The sequence below is a fragment of the Zingiber officinale genome, chromosome 10B, assembly GCF_018446385.1.
Source record: "Zingiber officinale cultivar Zhangliang chromosome 10B, Zo_v1.1, whole genome shotgun sequence".
NCBI lineage: Eukaryota > Viridiplantae > Streptophyta > Magnoliopsida > Zingiberales > Zingiberaceae > Zingiber > Zingiber officinale.
In genome coordinates, this window is record NC_056005.1 from 9,061,135 (window position 1) to 9,082,342 (window position 21,208).

At 35.2% G+C, this 21,208-nt stretch overlaps 1 protein-coding gene, 1 long non-coding RNA gene and 1 pseudogene across 2 annotated transcripts; all 3 read right to left on the minus strand.

Moving 5' to 3' along the window:
* Positions 1-909: 909 nt before the first annotated feature.
* On the minus strand, positions 910-6,431 carry LOC122029378 (50S ribosomal protein L9, chloroplastic-like). Its single transcript, XM_042588346.1, has 6 exons — positions 6,224-6,431; positions 5,995-6,122; positions 3,511-3,556; positions 1,558-1,655; positions 1,422-1,469; positions 910-1,339 (listed from the first exon to the last, which is right to left on the minus strand). Exons 1-6 carry the CDS (start codon positions 6,401-6,403, stop codon positions 1,219-1,221), a joined length of 621 nt encoding a protein of 206 aa, XP_042444280.1. The 5' UTR covers positions 6,404-6,431; the 3' UTR covers positions 910-1,218.
* A 135-nt stretch (positions 6,432-6,566) lies between these two features.
* On the minus strand, positions 6,567-17,629 carry LOC122029377 (annotated as a pseudogene).
* A 2,036-nt stretch (positions 17,630-19,665) lies between these two features.
* Positions 19,666-20,859, minus strand: LOC122029379. The gene is made up of 3 exons (XR_006125038.1): positions 20,676-20,859; positions 19,884-20,008; positions 19,666-19,716 (listed from the first exon to the last, which is right to left on the minus strand). It is a non-coding gene; the product is annotated as an uncharacterized LOC122029379 (long non-coding RNA).
* Between the last annotated feature and the right edge of the window lie 349 nt (positions 20,860-21,208).

The following is a 21,208-nucleotide window of genomic DNA, read 5'->3' on the forward strand; positions in this document are numbered from 1 at the left end:
GTTTGATAACATCTAAACGAACCAAGCTCAAGCCAAGCTTCAAACAAGCTCAAGCTCATAAAAAATAAACCAAACCAAGCCAAGCTTGAACACTCATTTCAAAAGCTTGGTTCATTTTATGCTCGGCTCGGCTCGATTATCTTATCAAACAAGCTTGAACACCCCAAAGCTCGGCTCGGCTCGTTTACAGCCCTATAAACAAACAAACTTGAACACATATGTGTTCAGCTCGTTAACATTCGTGAACAACGTTTGTGAACAATGTTCACGAACCATATTCATTAATAAACTCTTTTCAATATGTTAAATAAACAATAAAATAAAATAAATAAATTTAAATTATCAAGCTCAATAACCAATCAAACAACTAAAAATTTCAAACAATCAAACAAGCTTGAATTGAGAACTTGATAACATCTAAACGAACCAAGCTCGAACCAAACTTGAATTGAGAGCTTGATAATATCTAAACGAACTAAGCTCAAGCTCATAAAAAATAAACCAAGCCAAACTTGAACACTTATTTCAAAATTTTGATTCATTTTAAATTCAGCCCGACTTGGTTACCTTATCAAATAAACTTGAACACCCCAAAACTCAACTCGGCTAGTTTACAGCCCTAAATACTTGAATGACAATCTGGATGTTCTATTATGACACCATGACCCCGGGGACACAATAATATGCCCCGGGGACACAGTAATGTTAGTACTGGATGGATAAGATGCTAAGAATTCAATGAAAATACATCAATAAATATTTTATCGATTTTGAAATCCGCCGAGGCAATTTGATTCAAGAGGTAAATGGGCAGGTAAATTTTTCGGGTGTACAAAATCAAAATGAGAGAATCAGGATTAAGAAACACAAAATAAAACCGCGATATTGAGATTCAGTTAACATTCAGAATGACCAAACACGATATCAAATGTACGTGCAAATCTCATGCACAAATAAGGAAACGACACTCTTGAATTTTACCCTAAAAAAAAAATGTTGAAGATTAACTCAACATTATGTCGATGATGTTGCGCTTTCTACAGACCACTGTATCCAGCGTAACGTACAGAAGGTGTAAGCTGAAGACAATTTACATGCGAACTCGACCTTATCAAAGAGAAGTATCACGAATCTTACAAGAATTTTTACCAACATTTTCGAGGGCACAAATTGCTTCCCGCAGCTATCAAGATTCAAGGACGCCTTAAAATGAGAAAGCTAATTTGCAAATACATTCAATCTCACTAGGGCTGTAACTTCCGGATGAAGCTTAAGCTCAGCTGTGTACTCACCGGTCTCGCGAATCTCAGGAAGAGTAACAATCCTTTTGTCGACATCCCTACAACATACGTGTATAGGATATTTAACAATGGAAGAGTAATAAAATGTTCTTGTTGTCATTTTTTTTTTAAATGGCATACCGATTCATTTGTGCCTTAATGATGTCAACTAGATCTTGGGCAGTAACACTATCAATAAAAAATGATTGTATTAAATGACATACAACATAGGTACGGTCTGAATTCATCAATAGTAGTTTGAAGCAGTAAAACTCACGTTCCAAATATTTGTTTATTCTTTCCACCTTTGCGTTTCACCTTGAATGCTCCAATGGTCTGGAAAATCTGCGCGAGTTGTTGGGCTTCTTCTTTTACCTTGTTCAAGAACAAAAAATTTTAGGACTAGAGCCAAGAAAATTTTGTACGTCAAGCAATTATGGGCTCAAGGGAACTTTATGTTAATAAGTAACATATGAGAAAAAAAGGAAAATGGATGTTATTAAATTTTAGAATTTGATGGCTAACTAACACAATGAAGATAAAGAAGAAGAGAAGATGCACTATGTGAAAACATAATGCAGTTCTCCTCTATTTTGGTTCCTGCAGCTACTAAAACTGCAGCAGTTCTTTGGAAGGTTTACCTGTGGCTCAGATATGGGATCAGCATAGTCCTTGACTACTTATATAGATAAAATTAGACTACTTATATAGATAAAATTTTACAATTCATGTAAAACTGTGGAGGTCTGCAGTTTGGTCTGCAAGGAGTCTCACGCCCTCTTACAAGCAATGAGAAGGCACATGGTAAGTTTAACAGAGAGATCTTAAGTGATTTGGTGAGATTACAAACGTCTGGTCACTCAGGGAGAGATCTATTTTGGCATTGTAAAATGTAAATTTTATCACACCATGGGCATACACATGAGATGATTTTATACCCCTCCTTTGAACAAGAAGTCCAGGGCAGACTGTATGTGTTTTATGTGTGGGATCTCCTACATATTGGAATGTTGGATCAACTGCATATATGGTCATATACATAACTACGACAGGGTCACATAGTCCTCAAACTACCAAATTGATCAACAAACACTAGAGCAGTCATCAAAACAGCAGCGCAATCAACAGAATCCCAGTGGTTAGCCAAACACCAGATCAATAATTGACAAACAAGATGGGATGAAAAATATCAAGACATGTCAGTATAATAGTTTATTGAACCAGTATATTAAGGAAGATTAGGTTAAGTTGATCAAGTCATAAAACCACTCAACCCTTCTAGAAATTAACAGCCACCACATTGTTAGCAGATTATAGAGTTTGAAGAAGCTATGATCTGCCAGCATGGGGTTAACTTTTGAGTTCACAACTGTCAGTAACATCTGCAAATATTTCAAAGATATACAAGAACAATCTTGCAAAGATAAAAAAGTGAATAATTATGCCTTTATACAAAAATTAAAAGAAAGAGAAAATCTCACTCTGTTTACCAGATTTGCTGACCTTTTCATTTCATCTCCCAAAATTTGATAAATGACAATTTACCCCTAACCTTCGCATATCTGTACCATGTTGCCCCTAAGCTTAACACTATTAGGTAAAGGTGACCGTCAATGGAAAATCATTATAAAACTATTTATGTTAATTTTTATAATGACCCTAGAGATTGTCAAAATGCCCTTGGAGTTTTCAACTGTTATCAACTCCCCACCTAGCCGTTAAGATTGGTAATTTATAAAGGGCATCTTGGGGCACAAAGCTTCTACTAATGTGGGGTCCCGAAGAAGGATCTATTATACGCAATTTTATCCTGCATTACAAAACGTTGTTTCGGTGACTTAAACCCATGACGACAAGTCAATAACAACTTTACTGTTGCGCCAAGACTACCCTAATGGGATAATGACACAGTGATAAAATGATAAGAATATGAAAATTGTAAGGGACTATTTGATGATTTTCAAACTTTAGTGGCACATTTTGAAAAAAGAAGGTAATACAAGGGAAAAGTGAATTTTATACCTATTTTTGTCATTGAACATCACCTTGAGTATGTTAAATTCAAAGGCAAAATGGTACAATTTTGCAAAGGTGGTAAAGCGTAATTTAGAGCAGAATGAAAAGTTAGTAAACACAAGGGGTACAAATTGAAATTTACTCTATGAACAATCATCAAAAAAGATGAATATGTTAATTGCATATGAATAAAGCTAAATAGAATCAATCATACCCGTCGTTTCTCAGCCTCAATTCTCTCCTCCTCAATCCGCATTTCCCTAAAATAAAAAGAGGCAAATTTAAACTTTGTGCATTGCATAATACTGAACAACTAAAATAGATAATTTAAAGGATAGAAAACATAGACTAAGTGTCCAATTTATTCTTTAACATGCTAATTTATATGAAAGGCATAATCCTCATGCACAAAGTATTCTGAAGTAATGATTAGATCCTAAGTAATTTTTGATATACGGAAGAAATTGTCTAGAATTTGTGCCTCAAAAGTTGAAAAGAGAAATCATCTTAACATCATTAATCATTTAATGACACTAAAAAGTGCTATAAATTTAGAGCGAAGATAATGAGACTCCATATGAGAATCATATGGATTTTTTTAACATATGGCAGTTACAACATAGACAACTAACATCCAACAACCATTTTAGGACATGAGACAACTAGGACAACTTAAGATAAAAAAAAATATATAAAAGCAAAAATATTATTCATAATATAAAAAATTTAAATTTATTATTATTATTATTATTATTATTATTATTATTATTATTATTATTATTATTATTATTATTATTATTATTATATACTTCAACATAAAGAAAGATTTTTGTTCTCTTACAGTAAAAAGTACCATATTTGCAAGTCATCTCAAACAAAATCAGTAAAGATCAGTCGGTGATGCTGTTTTTTTATTAGAGAATGAGTTGTCAATGAAAATGTTTTATACAACACATGTACAAACTCTTCTTAAATGTTTTTCTAACTCATCAAATGTCCCGCATTAAGAGACAGCTGATATATTAATATTCAATATAATTGTAAACTTTTGTGATTTTGGTAGTCATATCAATTTGAATGGCTATTAAGATCACTCTTGAATTTCAGCAACTCACGCACTTGACCCACTCATGAATAGTCCATCTTACTTGAGACTTGAGAGTGACATATTAATGGATCTAACTCTTCATTATTGAATTTGGAAGCAATATTCTGCAATACAACACTGGGCATTCCTCAAGCGGTGATCATGCAACAAGAGAGAAGAGAGGAGAGAACCAATAAAAAAATGTCAAATAAAAAATTAATTCTTGACCTACTTAATGCCATTATCTATACTGACATATAGTTTTCTCCAAAGATAAATATTAGCTTAGATGATAAACTTATTCTTATCACAATTACAATAAATAAAATATTAAATCTTTAAATCTACGAAATCTAAATCTTGAAGATGCATCATCATTCTATGATGGGGCATGACAGATATGATGAGTGAAAATAATGAAAGAATAAATGGAGCTTCTATGATCTCCCATGTTGGAACAAAAGGTTCGTGTACCCTAATTGGTGAATCTCACAAGGACGAGTCCTCACCCTCCCTTCCCCACCATGCAAGAGTGTGAGTGTGATTCTCAAACCAATTGACACAACATGAATCTGATAATTTTATGACTAGATAGAAAGAAAGGGAGCACCCCCAACGAAATGGAAAACAATAATTTGATTCAACTCATGTTATTCTGGGCAACTTACAATAATGTGTCTATATAGTTTTCCCAAAAGGGGAAAGTCAGCAGCCTAAGTATTTGCTCCCAATACATAAGGAATAATAATATATTAATCTAGATGATAAATTCATTCTACTTTATTATACTAAAAATATTAAATCTAGAAAAAAAATCTAAATTTTGGAAGTGACTCCATCAGTTGTCTTCAAAGATGTCCCTGCTTATAATTATGCTTTATTTTTTTAAAAAAAACATAAATTTGAAAGAAAAAAAAAACCTTTACTTTGAAACAGCAAACTTATTTTAAGATAAAACCTTGAAAGCAATCAAGAAGAAACAATGTTTAATATAAGTCCATGTCTCCACTTCAATGTATTTTCCACCTTAATCATGAATGGGAATCCCTGATGATAAATGAAAGTGTTATTGGTGGATCCCTCCCTATCTTTAACACTTTCTTTCTCGGTAATGGGGACCTAGATAGAAGAAAGCCTACCTTAGTTCTCATGCTCCCTAATCTCTTATCTAACCATACTACCATGCATAGGAAAAAAAAATACTAGGATTAAACTTATTACGTGTTTCTTCTTTCAACGGGAGAAAAGGTTATTGTTAGCCCTAATTAGCTGCAATGGAGTCCATAATGTTCACATTTTTTATAAAATAAACGACTTAGAAAACTGATCATAAATAAGAACTTATGTAGGATTAATCATAATAGTCAGATTACAAATAGAGAGCCTCTATGAGAAGCACCTGCAATGTCTAAGACTTCAATTTTACAATATGATTTCACAAAACTCGAGTAACTACCATTGTTTCTCCCTTCCTCATTGGGCAATCAGATCAATCTAGAGACTTGAGCGCATTTCACAACACAAGAAGTTCCTCCGAAAACGTTTAGTCAATGTGCTAATAGTGAAAAAGGAGAAAATAATCAAACAACGAGCGAGCAATAAAACACGCACTTGAGCAACAGCGTCGTGACGATCTGAGCCTTGCCCATAGGCAACAAGAAATTGCGGTAATAGCCAGCCTTCACATCGATGAGCGCCCCCTTCTTTCCCAGATCCGCCACGTCCTCCTTGAGAATGATCTACGAAAAGGGAAAGAAAAACTCCAAAACAACATCTAGAACGAAAGGAGGAAGGAGCACGGTTGGGTTGACGAGAAAGATGAAGAGATTCGCATCCGTACCTTTCGCAATTTCTGGGCTTTCTTCTGAGCGAGGATGGGCATAACCCCGGCAGCTTTCTTCGGCCATTCGTTTGTGGCGAGACCGACGAGCCGATGCGGCAGCGAGCAGCAGGAGGAGCTCCACGATAAGGTTGAAGCCATGGTAGCTTTGTATAATACGGGTCCCTCTCTCACTCCCATGCCTTTTTATCTAAAAAAAAAAATGGCAGTCTTATCCCTTTACTCTTTCTTTCTTTCTTTCTTTCTTTCACAACTTCTCTGTGTAGTCAGTTAGAAATGGATTATAAATTGAACCAGTAAATTATCTCCCTTCCTCTAATTTGAAAATGGACCGTGAAAAACACTTGAATATCATTTTACTATAATACAATTTATATGTGCCCTTTAAAAATAATTGTCTATCGTTTTCAATAAATTTTTACAAAAAGAGTTTCAAAATTAAATTTTAAATATCAGTTTTCATAATTAGATCAAGCACTACACTAACAAAGATTGAAGAAGCAAGTCCCGAGCTGAGTAATCAAATAATTTAATTTTTTTCGAATTAATTAAACCGATCAAACTTCCCGGCAAATTAACTAGGAGTGAACAATTGGTAATAAACCGAACCATTTAAATCAAAATTGAATAAATTAATTTAAAAATAATAATAAAACCAATCGAACTTTTAAAAAAAGTCGAACAAACTGAACTAATAAATATTAATTAATTTGATAAAAAAAATAAAATAATTAATTTTTTCATCATCAATCAATTAACAATGGACAGTCTGAGTTCAATGATCGTTAAACATTCTATTGGATTTTTTTTTTAATTCTGACCGTTATTTTTGTTTAATATAAACCAGTTTAATAGAATCTTTTACAATCGAATTATCGGATAATTTGGACTTTGAGAACATTATCGTGACTTCCGTTTCCTAAAGTTTAGATTTTTAATGGCATAGTTTCCCTGAATTTCTATATGAACTCCATCCATGCTCCTGCTTCAGGAAAAGCACCAAGAATTGCTGCCATAATATAAAAACGTTAGATGAACAAATCAAAGCTATTTTTAGAAATTAATGTATAACATTATGCATGCGAAGTCTTCGATTCAATGCCTGACTGAGATACGTTATTGGTTACGGTCATCCAAGCTTGTGCCAAAGCCTCAAGTAGCTGGTATGGTTGATCACTTCCCCTTGTATTTCTAACCTAAAGGGCTTTACAATGATAAGAAGCAACATGAATAAATGATATTCCGGAAGCGATCAAAGCTACTGATATCTTATGAATTGATTGTTTCAACATATTATTCCCCTTCCTTCAATGCTAAAAAGTTCACGATAAAGAAATCAATAAGATTGTAAACTTTTCTAAAATTTTATGCAAAGTCTATCACGCTTGTTTCATTAACCAGATAAAAATAAAGAAAATGGTTTATGTGCTGATAAATTGCTAAACCTGGAAAAAAATCTCATGTCTAAGACTAAAGCTATATCACTTGTAAAACAACATAAATAAACCCCACATAAATCAAACTAGATGAGCATTTATTGTATAATAGCCAATGATAAACAAATATCCCAAGCAGGAGACTACAAATTGCTAAAAAGACCATTACCATATTCCTTTGGTATAGCAGCTACCAACTTGTCATAATTTTTGGTATGTATTGCTGGATCAAAAATAGATCGCACAAAGTGAAACTACTAGAAGTAGCCAAAAAAAAAAATTAGGCACTATCCATGTTCAAACCCAAAGAAGTGAAGCGGAATGGAGATTGAAGGGCATCCCAATGTGAGGGAAAGGTAGGAAAAGATTACAGGCAGTTATAGTCAATAATTGCCATTGTGGTTATAATTAAGATGGTGGGGGAAAATGCAACAAACCAAAATAGACGACAGAGAGAAAAACTCAGCGAGAAGCAACTCATTTAACCATAGACATAAAACATCTGTCTATACAAGAAAATTTTGAAAATAAGTAGATCACAAGAATATTCAATGTGAGATATAAGAACATATCTCTCCGTAGCACTTGTGCTAAGTACTCTATGGTTTGGGTCAGACAATGCAAGTTTGATTGCACCAATTTAATTTTGTCTCAACAATGACTCAGACAAACTTTAAGTGTCACCAGGATATATATATACGCGCAAAACAGGATGTAAGAAAAACTATATTTACATCAGCAAAACTAATGTTCAGTTGTCTATCCATACAAAAAAACATAACTTACATTTTACTAAGCGTCATCAGTGGTGCCAGAAAGCCATTGCCAGACACCCCCAGATTTCTATTTCTGTGCAACAACCATCTCCTGAGCTACTTGAGATTTCTGATGACGTAACACATCAAATTCATGCTCTAAAGAACTACATGACTCCTGACTTTTCTGAATTTGAGAAATTTGTGCCTACAATGACCCAGACAAAAATATAACGTAAGAAAGAACCTTGTATTTAAAGCATACGTCTGTCTTAAGATGATGGCCTGGATGATTAAGGGGGGAAATACTAAATATCACTAAGTTTAGACATCTTGAACTTTCATCTGTAAGTTGACTTTGCACTGAATAAAGTTCCTTGAGGAAAAAAAAAGAAAGAAAGAAAGAAACAGCAGCTTAGAATACACAAGTACTGATACTATGTACTAAATTCCAATTGAAAATTCACCTTTAATAATTCAGTATGGACAATATCCATCTCATCAATTTTGGTTTGTAACCTTGAATTCTCATGTCTTATTTCCATTATCCTGGATTCCAATACCTTGTTTTCTGCTTTAAGAGTAACAGTATCAATAGCACTAAGCTTCTGAGAATTCTCAATATGGTTGCTCTTGATATCTTGACCGACTGTCTTTCTCAAATCCACGTTTTTCTCATCAGTCCCAGTGATTATGGCATATGCAGCTGTTACAGAAGCAGCACCAGCTGCAGCTGCTCATGATTGAAGAAGTCGAGGTAGTGTTGGCTCTTTAGGTTTAATTTTTAGAACAAATACCTATGGAGGAAGCCATACATCAAACTAGGAGAAATATTTGCAAGAAAATAGTTTGCTCACCTGTCATACAATACAAAAACTGCTATACAGATACACGGGAGGTGTCACATAGTTCTAAAAGGAGAGCATCCTAGGCTGTTTCAGCAAGGGGCAATTTTGCCTAGATGCTATGCGACCATTTTAAAAAGCAACCCAAGTGGTCCACTTAGGCAGTTCAGATAGCTCTAAGTCAAAATTATTTTTATAAGTTAACTCATATGATGTTAGAAAGTAATCCTAACCATTAGCCCACGTGAAAACCCTTGTTACTCCTCCCGTCCCACACGACTTGTCTTCCTTTTTCACCCAATGTGAGTAGCCTATACCAATTCATGGTCATTCTTCAGGCATTTGTTTTTCCTTCTATTTCCTATGTGCGTTCTCCATTTTAACCTCTCTTTTTTTCTCATTCATTGTAAAATATTTAATCAAATAATCACAATACTTAGAATTTTTTTTGAAATTTGTGATTGTTTCTTAATGCAAACTATAAAACATTTCATGTTTTTATGTGTTTAATACTTCTCAATTATGACATTTATTTGTGATTATAACCTTATTTTGAGTTAATAATGTTAGTTAGTTTTTATTTAATATTCTTCTCTGCTCTATTTTAATATTATTTTAATGTCGACAATCTAGACCTACATCTACCACCTTCACTACCTTTCAAAACCTTAAGCTATCAAATTAAAAGCATATTTAAACGGACTCTTTGGTTAACTTACTCAGCTATTTATTTTTGCTGCTACTCCAGCCACAGCTATAGCTTACCTCATTGTTATATTTCCCATTGTAACCACCAAAGGCAATGATCACCTTTTCACCATCTAGCATTGCTGAGCAAAGACTAAGACCCTGTCAAGGTAGGCTAAGCATATTTAAAAAATCAAAGATCAAAATCAACATTAACACTTTTGCTCTCAGTGTAAAATGATTCAATGTGAAAACAATTTAAACATTTTAGACAAGCTGATACATATCAAATGCCCTACAATAGAGTAAAACAGAATGTATACAAACAGAATGGCATCAGTTTATGCTGGAATCAACTAATCCTATTTAAAATGTATTCAATCTAAAAAAATTTAGTCCAAAGCAGAGGGACTAAAGGTTGGCATTGACAAATCTTGATCCGTCTTCTATAATTCTTTGTTAAAACTATATCTCTCGAGCCTATTTATTCATTAAGATTCCTCCCATCTCTACAGAGTCCTTGCAACTAATTGCAAGCAAGCAAGAAGTTCAAAAAGGTGAAGAAGAGTAGCATTGGTGGTCCAATGAGTACAGAGTGATAAGAGCCATGTAGCAATCCCTGACTAGTAGGGGGAAATATTATTGAAGAAGATAAGATGGTTTGATGATCAAAAACTATATATCATATAGCCAAAAAAAACATATAAATAAGATTAGAAAGCCAAACGAAGAAAGCCACAGAGAATTATGTCAATGGACAAAAAGGAAGCTACCTTTATCCTTATTTCAAAATAACTAAAATCAATGTTTTAAAATTTGCATCAGTTCAGGGTGCCATTAGGTCACCACATAACACATTAATTGTGAGACTGCATATCCAACTACGTATCTGGCCATTATTGAGAAATGAGATTAATTGAATTTGGATCAATTAAAATTTAAAAGTACATGTAAATAGTTCGCACTTATGGCAAAATAATGAATTTTTATTCTAAACTAAAAAATCATTCCTTACAGATATCAGATCATTTTTAGTCAAGAGAACTCAAGTCAATTGAAAAGCAAGGAAATATGTGATATATGCATATGCCGCTGACCATGCAACTTCATGATACACTTTCTAAAACAGTGATTCTAACAGAGCTCCAGCCATCTTCTGAAATTAAATAAGCAAGAAGGTACATCAAAGACTAGATTTTAGATAGTAACCTCACTAGCAAGTGGATCGCGTTTGCCTACACTTGTGGTGATTGACCACACAAGCTTAGATATGTTCAAGGCAATGGTTTCAGTGGCTCCTGTAATAAAATTCGTGTACTCAGACCATAATCTTATAAATCCAAACAGTTAGTCAGTAAGAAAGCTTAATCCTAGCAGGAATGTATAAATAATAATCAGCTAAACTTTCAAGGTTCACTTACCACTAATATTATCTCCGCCTCCCACTATATACCAATTATCTTCTACTATGGTGCTAGCATGACCACCTCTAGGAGTCACATATGCGCCCTGAGTTTGTGGCCGTGACCATTCCATCTGCAATTCAAACTCACCAGTTTAAGGGAACAGGTTAAATGAGTGTCAACATTGTTAATATCATTCAAAAATGCAAATAATCATTAGTTTATTATCATAAATTCTTCTGGTAAACTTTGTACAGAACCTCAAGATACTTTTTGTTATTGATTTACTGTCTGCTTCCTTTGAAGTAAGAACATCTCAAATTGCTTAGACCTCAATCTGTTAATATGAATTGAATGTGGTAATTGCTTAAGCTTCAGTCTATCAATATGTATTGCATATTGCATGTGGTAATTGCTTAAGGCTCAATCTATCAATACGTATTGCATATTGCATATGGTGCTTATAGATTACCAATTGAACAATCATGAAATAGTTCACTATTGTACTTGAGTTACAGAAAATAGAAATCAAATTTTTAACTAACTAGGGAACAATCATGGACCTTTTTTTAATATTTTGTTTGCTTATTCAACACTTTCAAGATGTTATCAGACTGCCTTTATCCTAGGATAATACTATAAACCATAAAACCCTATCTAATGATCTATATACGACTTTATTCTACTATTAGGTTTTTGTATACAGCATCATATATAATAAAGATTGCGATAACAATGGTGTATCAGTCCTATTTTCATAAGTTGTGGCATTGGAGCATCTATGAGTTGACAGCGTATTATGTGATAAAATATCTATATATTTTTTTTTACACATTCATATGTCCCCTCAGACAAAAAGATTATAGGAGTGATATGCATAATGGAGTTTAACCTAGCTACGTGGACATGAGATACAACTATTGTTATTTAATATAGAACTAAGGACCCAAGCAAGAACCTCAAAGTGACATCATATAGGACAGTATTGTTCCTACTTCCTGTTAGGGCATACAAATTAGACTTAAATTATGAGATTTTGCTGTTTTGTGGCTATCTCTATCAACATGTTTTAGAGCCTGAGACGTTCTCAGAAATCAGAATTAGCACTTATTTGTAATATTGAGATGGCTTTGGTTGACAAGCAGGTGAAAAGGGGGAAGAAATAATGTGAGATGTAGCAAATAAATACTGCTTTAATATACACAACTGCACATAGTTCTTGACATATATCAAACTTAAAAACAAGTGGGCTAAGTGAATTAAAATAAGAAATCCCCTTGTGTTGCTCTAAACTTCCTAATGAGTATATGATTTTCCTATAATCCTGTTCCTAGAATTCTTGAAGAAACGTAAACCGTGTAATCAAATTTTAAGAGTTCCACTCTTAAAAAGTCATTGCATGCTTTATCCACTATAAGATTACAATTGCATGCCATAATTGTCATACCCTGAATACAAGAACATATGCTAGGGGAAAAAAACTATTAGTAAAGGACAGAGACTGGACAAGTGGTCATCACTTTCAGCCATGAAAAACAAATAATTTCTTGTTTGTTCACGGGAAGTATACCTGGCTAATACGATTGCTGTAAAACTCTATTTGATCTTCAATCAGTTGCACAAATCTTCAACTTTCAAAACTTACTATCTCGAATACCTAGTATGCCAACTGTAGCATACATTACTGTCAATACCAAAATCAAATAACCTTTTTGCATTTTCCTTCAATGAGGCATACCATACTTAACAGGTAGGTAGATATTGTCCATAAGATTTTCTGTATAGGTTTCTGCTACATAACCTTGGTTCGGCAGGCTAAAGTATTTTAGCTTCTATCTATATTTGTACACTGCAACTTGGATTCACCCTCTTTGTCAAGAGTTTCAAATATAAAAACTGAACATAAGTCAATTATTATTCACATAATAGTTGATAAACAAAAAGCAAGCAAATGATTGTTTATAATGACTGATGACTTAGTTGAACCAAAGTTACTATGAAGGTACTTACAGTCCGCAAATCAAGTAAATGTAAATCTTTGAAACAGATTGAATGAGATGAACCACCAAAGATTAAAATATATTGATCTGCATACACTGCAGCAAAATGATCAAATCTCGGTGCTGGAGATGTGTTCCTGTATAAGAGAATAAAAGAGTTACAGTAGTCATTAGCATATAAAATTTCTGATTGACATGGGGGAAAATCATACTTGGTTTCAATCTCCTCCCACATCGTGGTAGATAAATCAAGGGTATATAGGTCATTTAGCAAATTCCTCTTTCTATCTTCTCCACCAAACATAAAAAGTTTAGAATCAATCAAAGTGTCCCCAGGGCGTAGCACATATGGGGAGTGCATGGTTCTGTGGCTGAAAGGTCCGGGGTGTCACTGTCTGGGGTTAACGTCTCCGCTATGCACTTTCCACCTGTGTACCTGCATTTACCTCCCTCCATATCCGTGGGACCGACTCTAGGGGAGCCGCTGATGTGACGGTTCCACATTTTTTTTAGAATCAATCAAAGTTGTGGATTGCCCTCCTCTAGCTCTCTGTTAAGAGAAAAGAGTCATATTTCTCAAGAATCAACAACCAAATAATTTCTTGATTTTCAAAGGAAATTGGGAATTTGGAACATATTTCGGGTCCTCTAATCATTGCATAATAACCAAGAATAAAATAGGTATCTTATCAGAAAAAAGAAAGTTACTTCATGAGAATTAGGATACAAAGACCAGAAATTACCGGATGTTTACCAAAGGTCTCTACAAATGAACAGGTGCTATTTTCTAGATCAATGGACCAAACTGCAATTCAAGAATTAGCAATTAGCAGTAGAAAAGAAATAGCTTTACCTATGAATATCAGTAATCAGAATGGTAAAAATATAATGAAATAAATAGGCAAATGGAGTAGAATCTTTCACATATGAATTTACATGTGATAAAAGAACAACAAGTATAGTGACATGCTGGTTTAGGCACTACAATTGGTGTATGAAAGATAAGCCAGCAGATATATGTTTACTCAGTAATTTGCATCTTGGCAATATAGACATATCAACAAGACCATGTATATCATCATACTACTAGAACTACAAGAAAGGTACGTGTTTAATACTCATTAATAAGAAGAAGTGCTGAATTTATAGATTTATCCTTTATGATATTTTGTCATATTGAACCTTAAATGATAACTATGGTTTAGCTCAAAAGTTGTTAACATCATGCATACTTGATGGAAACAGACATGGACTTCGAAGTCTACACAAGACAAGGAAAGAAGAGAGTGCAACTTAGTTAAACTGTACTAAGAATTTATGTCTAGGTTAAATCCAGAAAATACTTTCATAAATTGTAATATTTCTAGTTAGAGAGATTTTCTTTGGCAAATGGTAAGCAGTCATATGGAATCGTCTTTTTCTTCCTACATTACCCTCCAGTATCACCTAAATAATAAACAAGGGTAGTTTGCTCAAATGACAGAATAATTGTGGATTGATTGTAAATCTTATGAGGTTAAAAGTTATATGTATGACAACACTTAATCTTGGATTAAAATATTAAAGCACAACTGAAGAAGAATCTTTGATTTGATGAAATAAATTCCTTTGTTTTCTGTTTATCTTGTATCAACACTAATATAAAGGAATTTTGCAAATGCATCCCATAATGAATTTTGAATAGAAAAAAATTACATCCTAGAGTTGCATTTGATATGCAAGAATGAGAATGGAATTGGAACCAAACTTGGAATGAAATGGAATGTAATAAAAAGTGGAATGTTAAATTCCATTCTTTTATTTGGTTGCAGGAATACAATGGTATAATTTGTGGAATACTTCAATGCATGTCTAAACTTTTTCTTCATCTAATTCTTCCAACCAATTTGGTTTATCTAGCCTATTTCAGGATGCTCAATCTTCCTCATCAACCAATCCGTCTGGCCCAACCAGAAAGATTGGCACAATCGGTCCCCCTGAGACACCTAGCCTAATCAATCTACACAACCATAATGGCCAGTCTGGTCCACCAGGCTTGACCAATCTGTCTAGCCTGACCAACTCAATCAGCCTACTCAATTCACTTATGTATTTCAATTTTAATTTTGGGATGAGAACTTGTCAATAAATATTATATTTGATAGAGGTGAAAAGAAACTTTCTTCTTCTTAGTATTGAGTTGATTGAGTCATTCCTTAGAATAAATCATTTCCTTCCAATATTTGTCCAAACATTGAAATGGCATCATAGAGGGAATAAACCATTCCAGTTTCATTCCATTTGTACGTACCAAATTCAACCTTAGAGTTTAGGTGGAGTCTTCCTCAAGATGTAGGTTAAGGACATTAAATCAGCCCAAGGTACTATGAGAAATTTTTTGTCTGTTCTTCCCTTCTTTTTGTAACATCCAACGTCTTCATACATCAAAATAAAGTTGCCTCTGTCTCCTAATCCCCTTGAAAGTCTTGACACCCTTTCAACTTCAACCACCAGCCACTTGAGAAAAGAAGGGAGCAACAATAGACACATCTCCATCCATTTGGAGCCTCTCACTAAGGATTTTATCATCATTTAATTTTAAAGCTTTTAAAATAGGTATGCCTTCCAACCCCATCTAGTGGGATTCTAAAACTTAATATTTTGTTGTATGTCATTTTGACTGCCATGAAACCTGTATGAATTATTACATTACAAATCATTTTATTCATGTTAATGACAAATCCTAAGGGTGTTTTCTAGAGGGATAAGGAATACAAGAGAAATAAAGAGAGATTAGAAAATAAAGAGAATAGGTGAGAAGGTGCATTGTCAATAGTTCTACTAATTTATTCATTGTATGGAACAAAACAGGGAGAAAAAATAATTTCTAGTTATCTTCTTATTTTCTTCCAAAGGCAGATATGGAAGATCAGAGCGGAAGCAGATAGGCATAGTCAAGGGGAGGCAGCAATATAGTCCAATTTGTATACGTCAAAATACTTCTCACTTTTTTTCCCTACATAACTTCTCTACAAAGACATGTTTATTTTTTCTCTCCTTATTAAATTCTATCCTTTCTTTATATCAAAAGAAATACAACCATAATGTTACATTAACGAGAATAAGATCACACTTTAACTATTGCAAGATTATAGAGCTATTAGTCTGAGTATTGTTCTGATCCAGAATTACAAAATACAATAAAGTCCTTTTTTTCACTACTCAATAATGCAAATGACATGGTTATATGTCGGTATTAGGACTCCATTGTCTTTGACAAATAAATGCAGAGTGGCAACAAAACATCAAAGGATGTTCAACAATGTGTTATAAGAAAAATACATACGGTGCATATTTATCAGTGGATCCATATCAAGGGCTTCACTCTGTTGCTTATATTCAATAACATTAAAGGTAATATATAGCATATGGTGCACATATGAATTTATATTGCTTTGTTTGGTACATCCAAACTGAGAAAAGATAGTGGTTTAGACAATGAGGAGTAGATACAATACATCATTAGATAAGATCAAGTAGGTTAAGATAATATGGACATATTCAAAGGTGACCAATAGATTTATAGTTAGAGAAGTTGAATCTTCAAGCAATTCCTTTAAAGGTGTAAATAATAGAGGCAAAGGAAAACACTAATTAGCTTAATTAAATATGATTTAAGAGATCTAAATAAATTTTGTTTGATGATTATGATCAACATAACACACAAAAGATGAATGATTACTCAATGGAAATATGAAAAGAACACTATAAAAGTGAAATGAATCCTTTTGCAAAGGAGATCAAGAATTCAAGATACTAGCTTACAACAAGAGGCTCAATTTAGCTTTGAACATGAACAAGCCTCAAGAGCTAACAAAATTTCTTAATTGACCTTCATATTCCCTTTTATTTTGATAGTGATAGAAACTAATGAATTGAATCTTAATTTGGACTAAGAAAGTCCCAATTGAGTGTGATGATTACAAAATTTCAATTACATTGGGCGTCTGTCTTTTGAACTTTTTGAACTGGAACTTGCTTATTGTCAATTCTTAGAAACTTAGATCGGTCTGATCAAGTTAATAATTGAAGTTCATTTATTAACCAAACAAGTTACTGGTAGATGGTAAAATTTCAACAAGCCTAAACAAAAAATGTCATGTCTTTGGTAACTTAAGCAAACATCGATTGTAATGAGAGTTAGTAGGTCGTGCACTCTACTTGTCACATAATCCAACAATTCCTTTGTAAATCCAGAAACAACTAGAAGCTTGTTTCCCCACTTCACCTGTTGAAAAGCACAACATCTAAATCTAAGCTAGTGGAAAAATCGCAATGAACAACAATTGCAAGTCCTCATATATGAGTGGTTTTTTGCTCCACAATTTGCAAAACTCACCAAGCTATGGACTACTACTGCAGGAAACCCCTTTTCTTGATCAATCCTGTCTAACCCAAGGTTTAAAATTTCGATCCGTGTCGAGCTTTCGGTCCTGGATCAGAACAATACGGTTTCGATACCATATCATGCCGTGACGATATAGTTTCGGTATTTTTTTAAATATAAAATATATTAATTAAAAACTAAAATATTTAACATAAATATTTAAAAAATAAATAAGATAAAAAATAATCTTTTAAAAAAGGAAAAGATATGAAAATAAATAAAAATTTATTATAATTTTTAAATTAAAATAAATGAAATATAAAATTAATTAGATAATTTTATTAGGGTTTAATAAAGTCTCATTAGATTATTTCCACCATAACTAGGAGTTGATTAAAAAAATTAATCTGTTTAATTATAAAAAATCTGAAATCCGACACCACTCGCGAGCTTGCACAACTTCGGTGTTGTCGCAGGGTTGCGGACCAGCCATGGCCGTGGGGATTGCATGACTCCTTCGGCGCGACCACGTTGGTCGTGCGACCCCTCTACAGTGATCGCAAGGTCGCACGATGCCTCCATGGTGGCAATGGAAGGGTTATGCGACCTCTCCGCTACTGTTGCAGGGTCGAGCGACCCCTACCACAGGGTCGCACAACACGTCGCACCTGTCGTGGGTCTGGTGCCAAGGCCGTGCCGGTGCCGGTCGCCGAGCGGAACGAGACGTTTCGACCGTTTCGGCACGACACTTTAAACCATGGTCTAACCTGGAACCATCCTTGTCTATCTCAAGGCTTAGAGTAGACCATATCAATGCCCTAAAATCAAAAACCTATAGAATCCATCATAAACAGTTACCTACAATCTAGTTATTTAGCATCAATAAAGAAAGATAAATGTTTATCACCTGAACATCTAACAAAAATCGCCCATTACGACCCCCTCCAACTACATAGAGCTTTTCATTGATAAATTCTGCTCCATGCTACAATGGTTTTAGGATAAATAGGTTACCAGTTAACAAATTAACAAGAACAGAAAATGCATTGCTATATATAAAGATTTTTTTACCACATGTAAGATGCAAAATTTATTCTTAAATATAGTGATTCGGTGGTAAGGTGGGGGCCCGCCCTGCAGGGGATCAGCGCCACGTGGAGGGTCAAAGTCAAGGCGGTCAACGCCCCCAGGCTAGCGTCCGATCGAGCGACCCCATCAGCCGATCAGACTAAGGAATGGTTGGTCTAACGTTACTACAGCTCGGTCTCGCACCGAGCTTTCGACGCTCAAAGGCCCAGTATCACCAAGGCAGGCGCCGACCGGCGGGACATGTGCCAGGCGGACATCCCGATCGGCCAAAGATCAGATCATAGCCAACGAAACGGAAACACAACCCAGCAAGCCTAGACAGTGGAAGTAGCCGAGCGGCCGACCCGTCAGCCCAGACAGGGGAAGTAGCCGAGCGGCCTCCTCGCTCGACCCAGACAGGGGAAGTAGTCGAGCGGCCTCCCCGCTCGGACCACTAGCAGACAAAGGCAGAATCGACTGATATCCTCCTCGAGACCCGTGTCGCAGACAGACAGCATGGTCGGCGGCATGATCAGGCAAAGAATCGTACGACAGAAGCTTCCATTGTTTTGTCAAGATATGCTCGGGTTGTTGAGGTATGGTGTCAGGTATACTTTTCTGACACGTCCAATCAGGGAAAGCTTTGAGATGCGTGCACGCCTTGAGGAGCATGCACGCACACCCTTGGGAGCCCTATATAAAGGACCCCAAGCTTTGACAAAGGTAGGCTCATTCTACTGTAGCTACCGTTACGCTGTCACTTTCGTTTCTTTGCTTACTTGCTGCTTTCGCCGGAGATCTGACTTGAGCGTCAGAGGGTCATCACCGGGGAACCACTCCTGGCTCGGCATCGACACTTTTGTGCTTGCAAGCTAGTCTCATCGGAGGTCCACGCACGGTCAATAGGAGCGTCACATCCCCAGCGTCCGTCACCTCGACTCTCAGACAAGATCATATAGCATCCCAAAATTTAGAGTAGAAGAGAATTTAGAAGGAGAGATGAGGTACAAACTGAAATTAGATAAGGGATACTCAATCACAATGCCATGGGACCAAATACTCCTTGTATCTGAAAGTGGAGTACATAGGCACATCTTTACCTTGTAGCGAGCTGATGGCCGCTAGCCTGAAGTTGAAACTGAAAACCATTCATCATAAGGGATTGATGATAAAATAGCCATCGCATTCGTAATTTCACTTTCATCTGAGACTTCCATACCAATTCCTAGACAAATATAAAGAATTATACATGTACACAAGAAACACAAGAATCAACAACGAAAGAATACAATGAAGATGCATGAAAGGGGTGCAGACAAAAAATAACCCTAGTTTCTGGATGTTTAATAAATTTTGAAAAAACAAAAGAAATTCTGAGAAGTTTGCAAAGAGCAATTTGTGTAAAGAAGACACGTGAACCTTGGACTAGACAAATGTTATAGATAGTCTGGGTACCATTTTTTCCCCCAAAATTGAAAGTCCGTGTAATTTCCCCTCAAAGAAATCGAACAAGGGTTGTCAATCCAACATGCATAATAAAGTCTACGGACAAACAAAACATACATGATAATTGTTCAGATTATAAGAACGTATCGGTTGAACCATTATAGACAGATAACTGATCAGGGCCTAGACCGTCAAATACATAGCACGAACAGAGAATGCAACAAGCGTTCCAGATTCAGTTTAACGTCTCGTTAAAGGAAGACGTTAGCAGTAAAGCAAAACAGAGCAAAGACAAAATCTTATTCTCTGCAAATTCACTTCTTTGATGTAGCACGGAGATTATCAGGTTCTCTGAGGGTTCGTAAAACCAGTCCACTTGGTAAGAGGATGAAGGGTTTGAAATGGAGATCAAGCTAATGGTGCACAAAGAATGGCAAGAGGTTTACCGTAATGTTTAGCAGATCTGTAGTGTGACTCAATCGACTATCCGATGAGGAACGAAGAGATCTGAAATCCGAACTCTCTGTTCCTATAACCCCCTCCCGTCGTCTTCCCTAAGCTCTGGGAGGTCGGTCGCCTTCCACGGAAGCGATCACAAGCGACGGCCCCTTCGGCCGTTTGAAACCGAATACCACCGTCGCATTACTCATCCCACGGCTTAAATCAGTGGGCGCGGTTCGGTTTGAAACGTTTTGAGACCAAATCGGACGGTTCGTCTGTATTCGATCTGCTACCAGAAATAGAATAGCACCAGGTCCACTAGACCGAACCCAAATGTTCAATGTCGCGTGAAGGTATATGGTTGAAAACCTAAATTTTGTAAATTATCAGTATTATCTATTTCGTGTTCGTAACGTAATTCTAAAATATGTAACACATTCTTGTTACGTGTTTGCTTGTTTGCATTTTCAAATCTTTGCACAAGTCTTTATAAATTTTTAAAAATTTAATATTCTCACTATGGAATTCAGCTTGAATA

Coding starts and splice junctions, on each gene's coding strand:
- LOC122029378 (XM_042588346.1), bottom strand. CDS start 6,403: ATGGGAGTGAGAGAGGGACCCGTATTATACAAAGCTACCATGGCTTCA. Junction 6,123..6,223: donor AAGCCCAGAAATTGCGAAAG/GTACGGATGCGA, acceptor CCCTTTTCGTAG/ATCATTCTCAAGGAGGACGT. Junction 1,470..1,557: donor AATAAACAAATATTTGGAAC/GTGAGTTTTACT, acceptor TTTTATTGATAG/TGTTACTGCCCAAGATCTAG.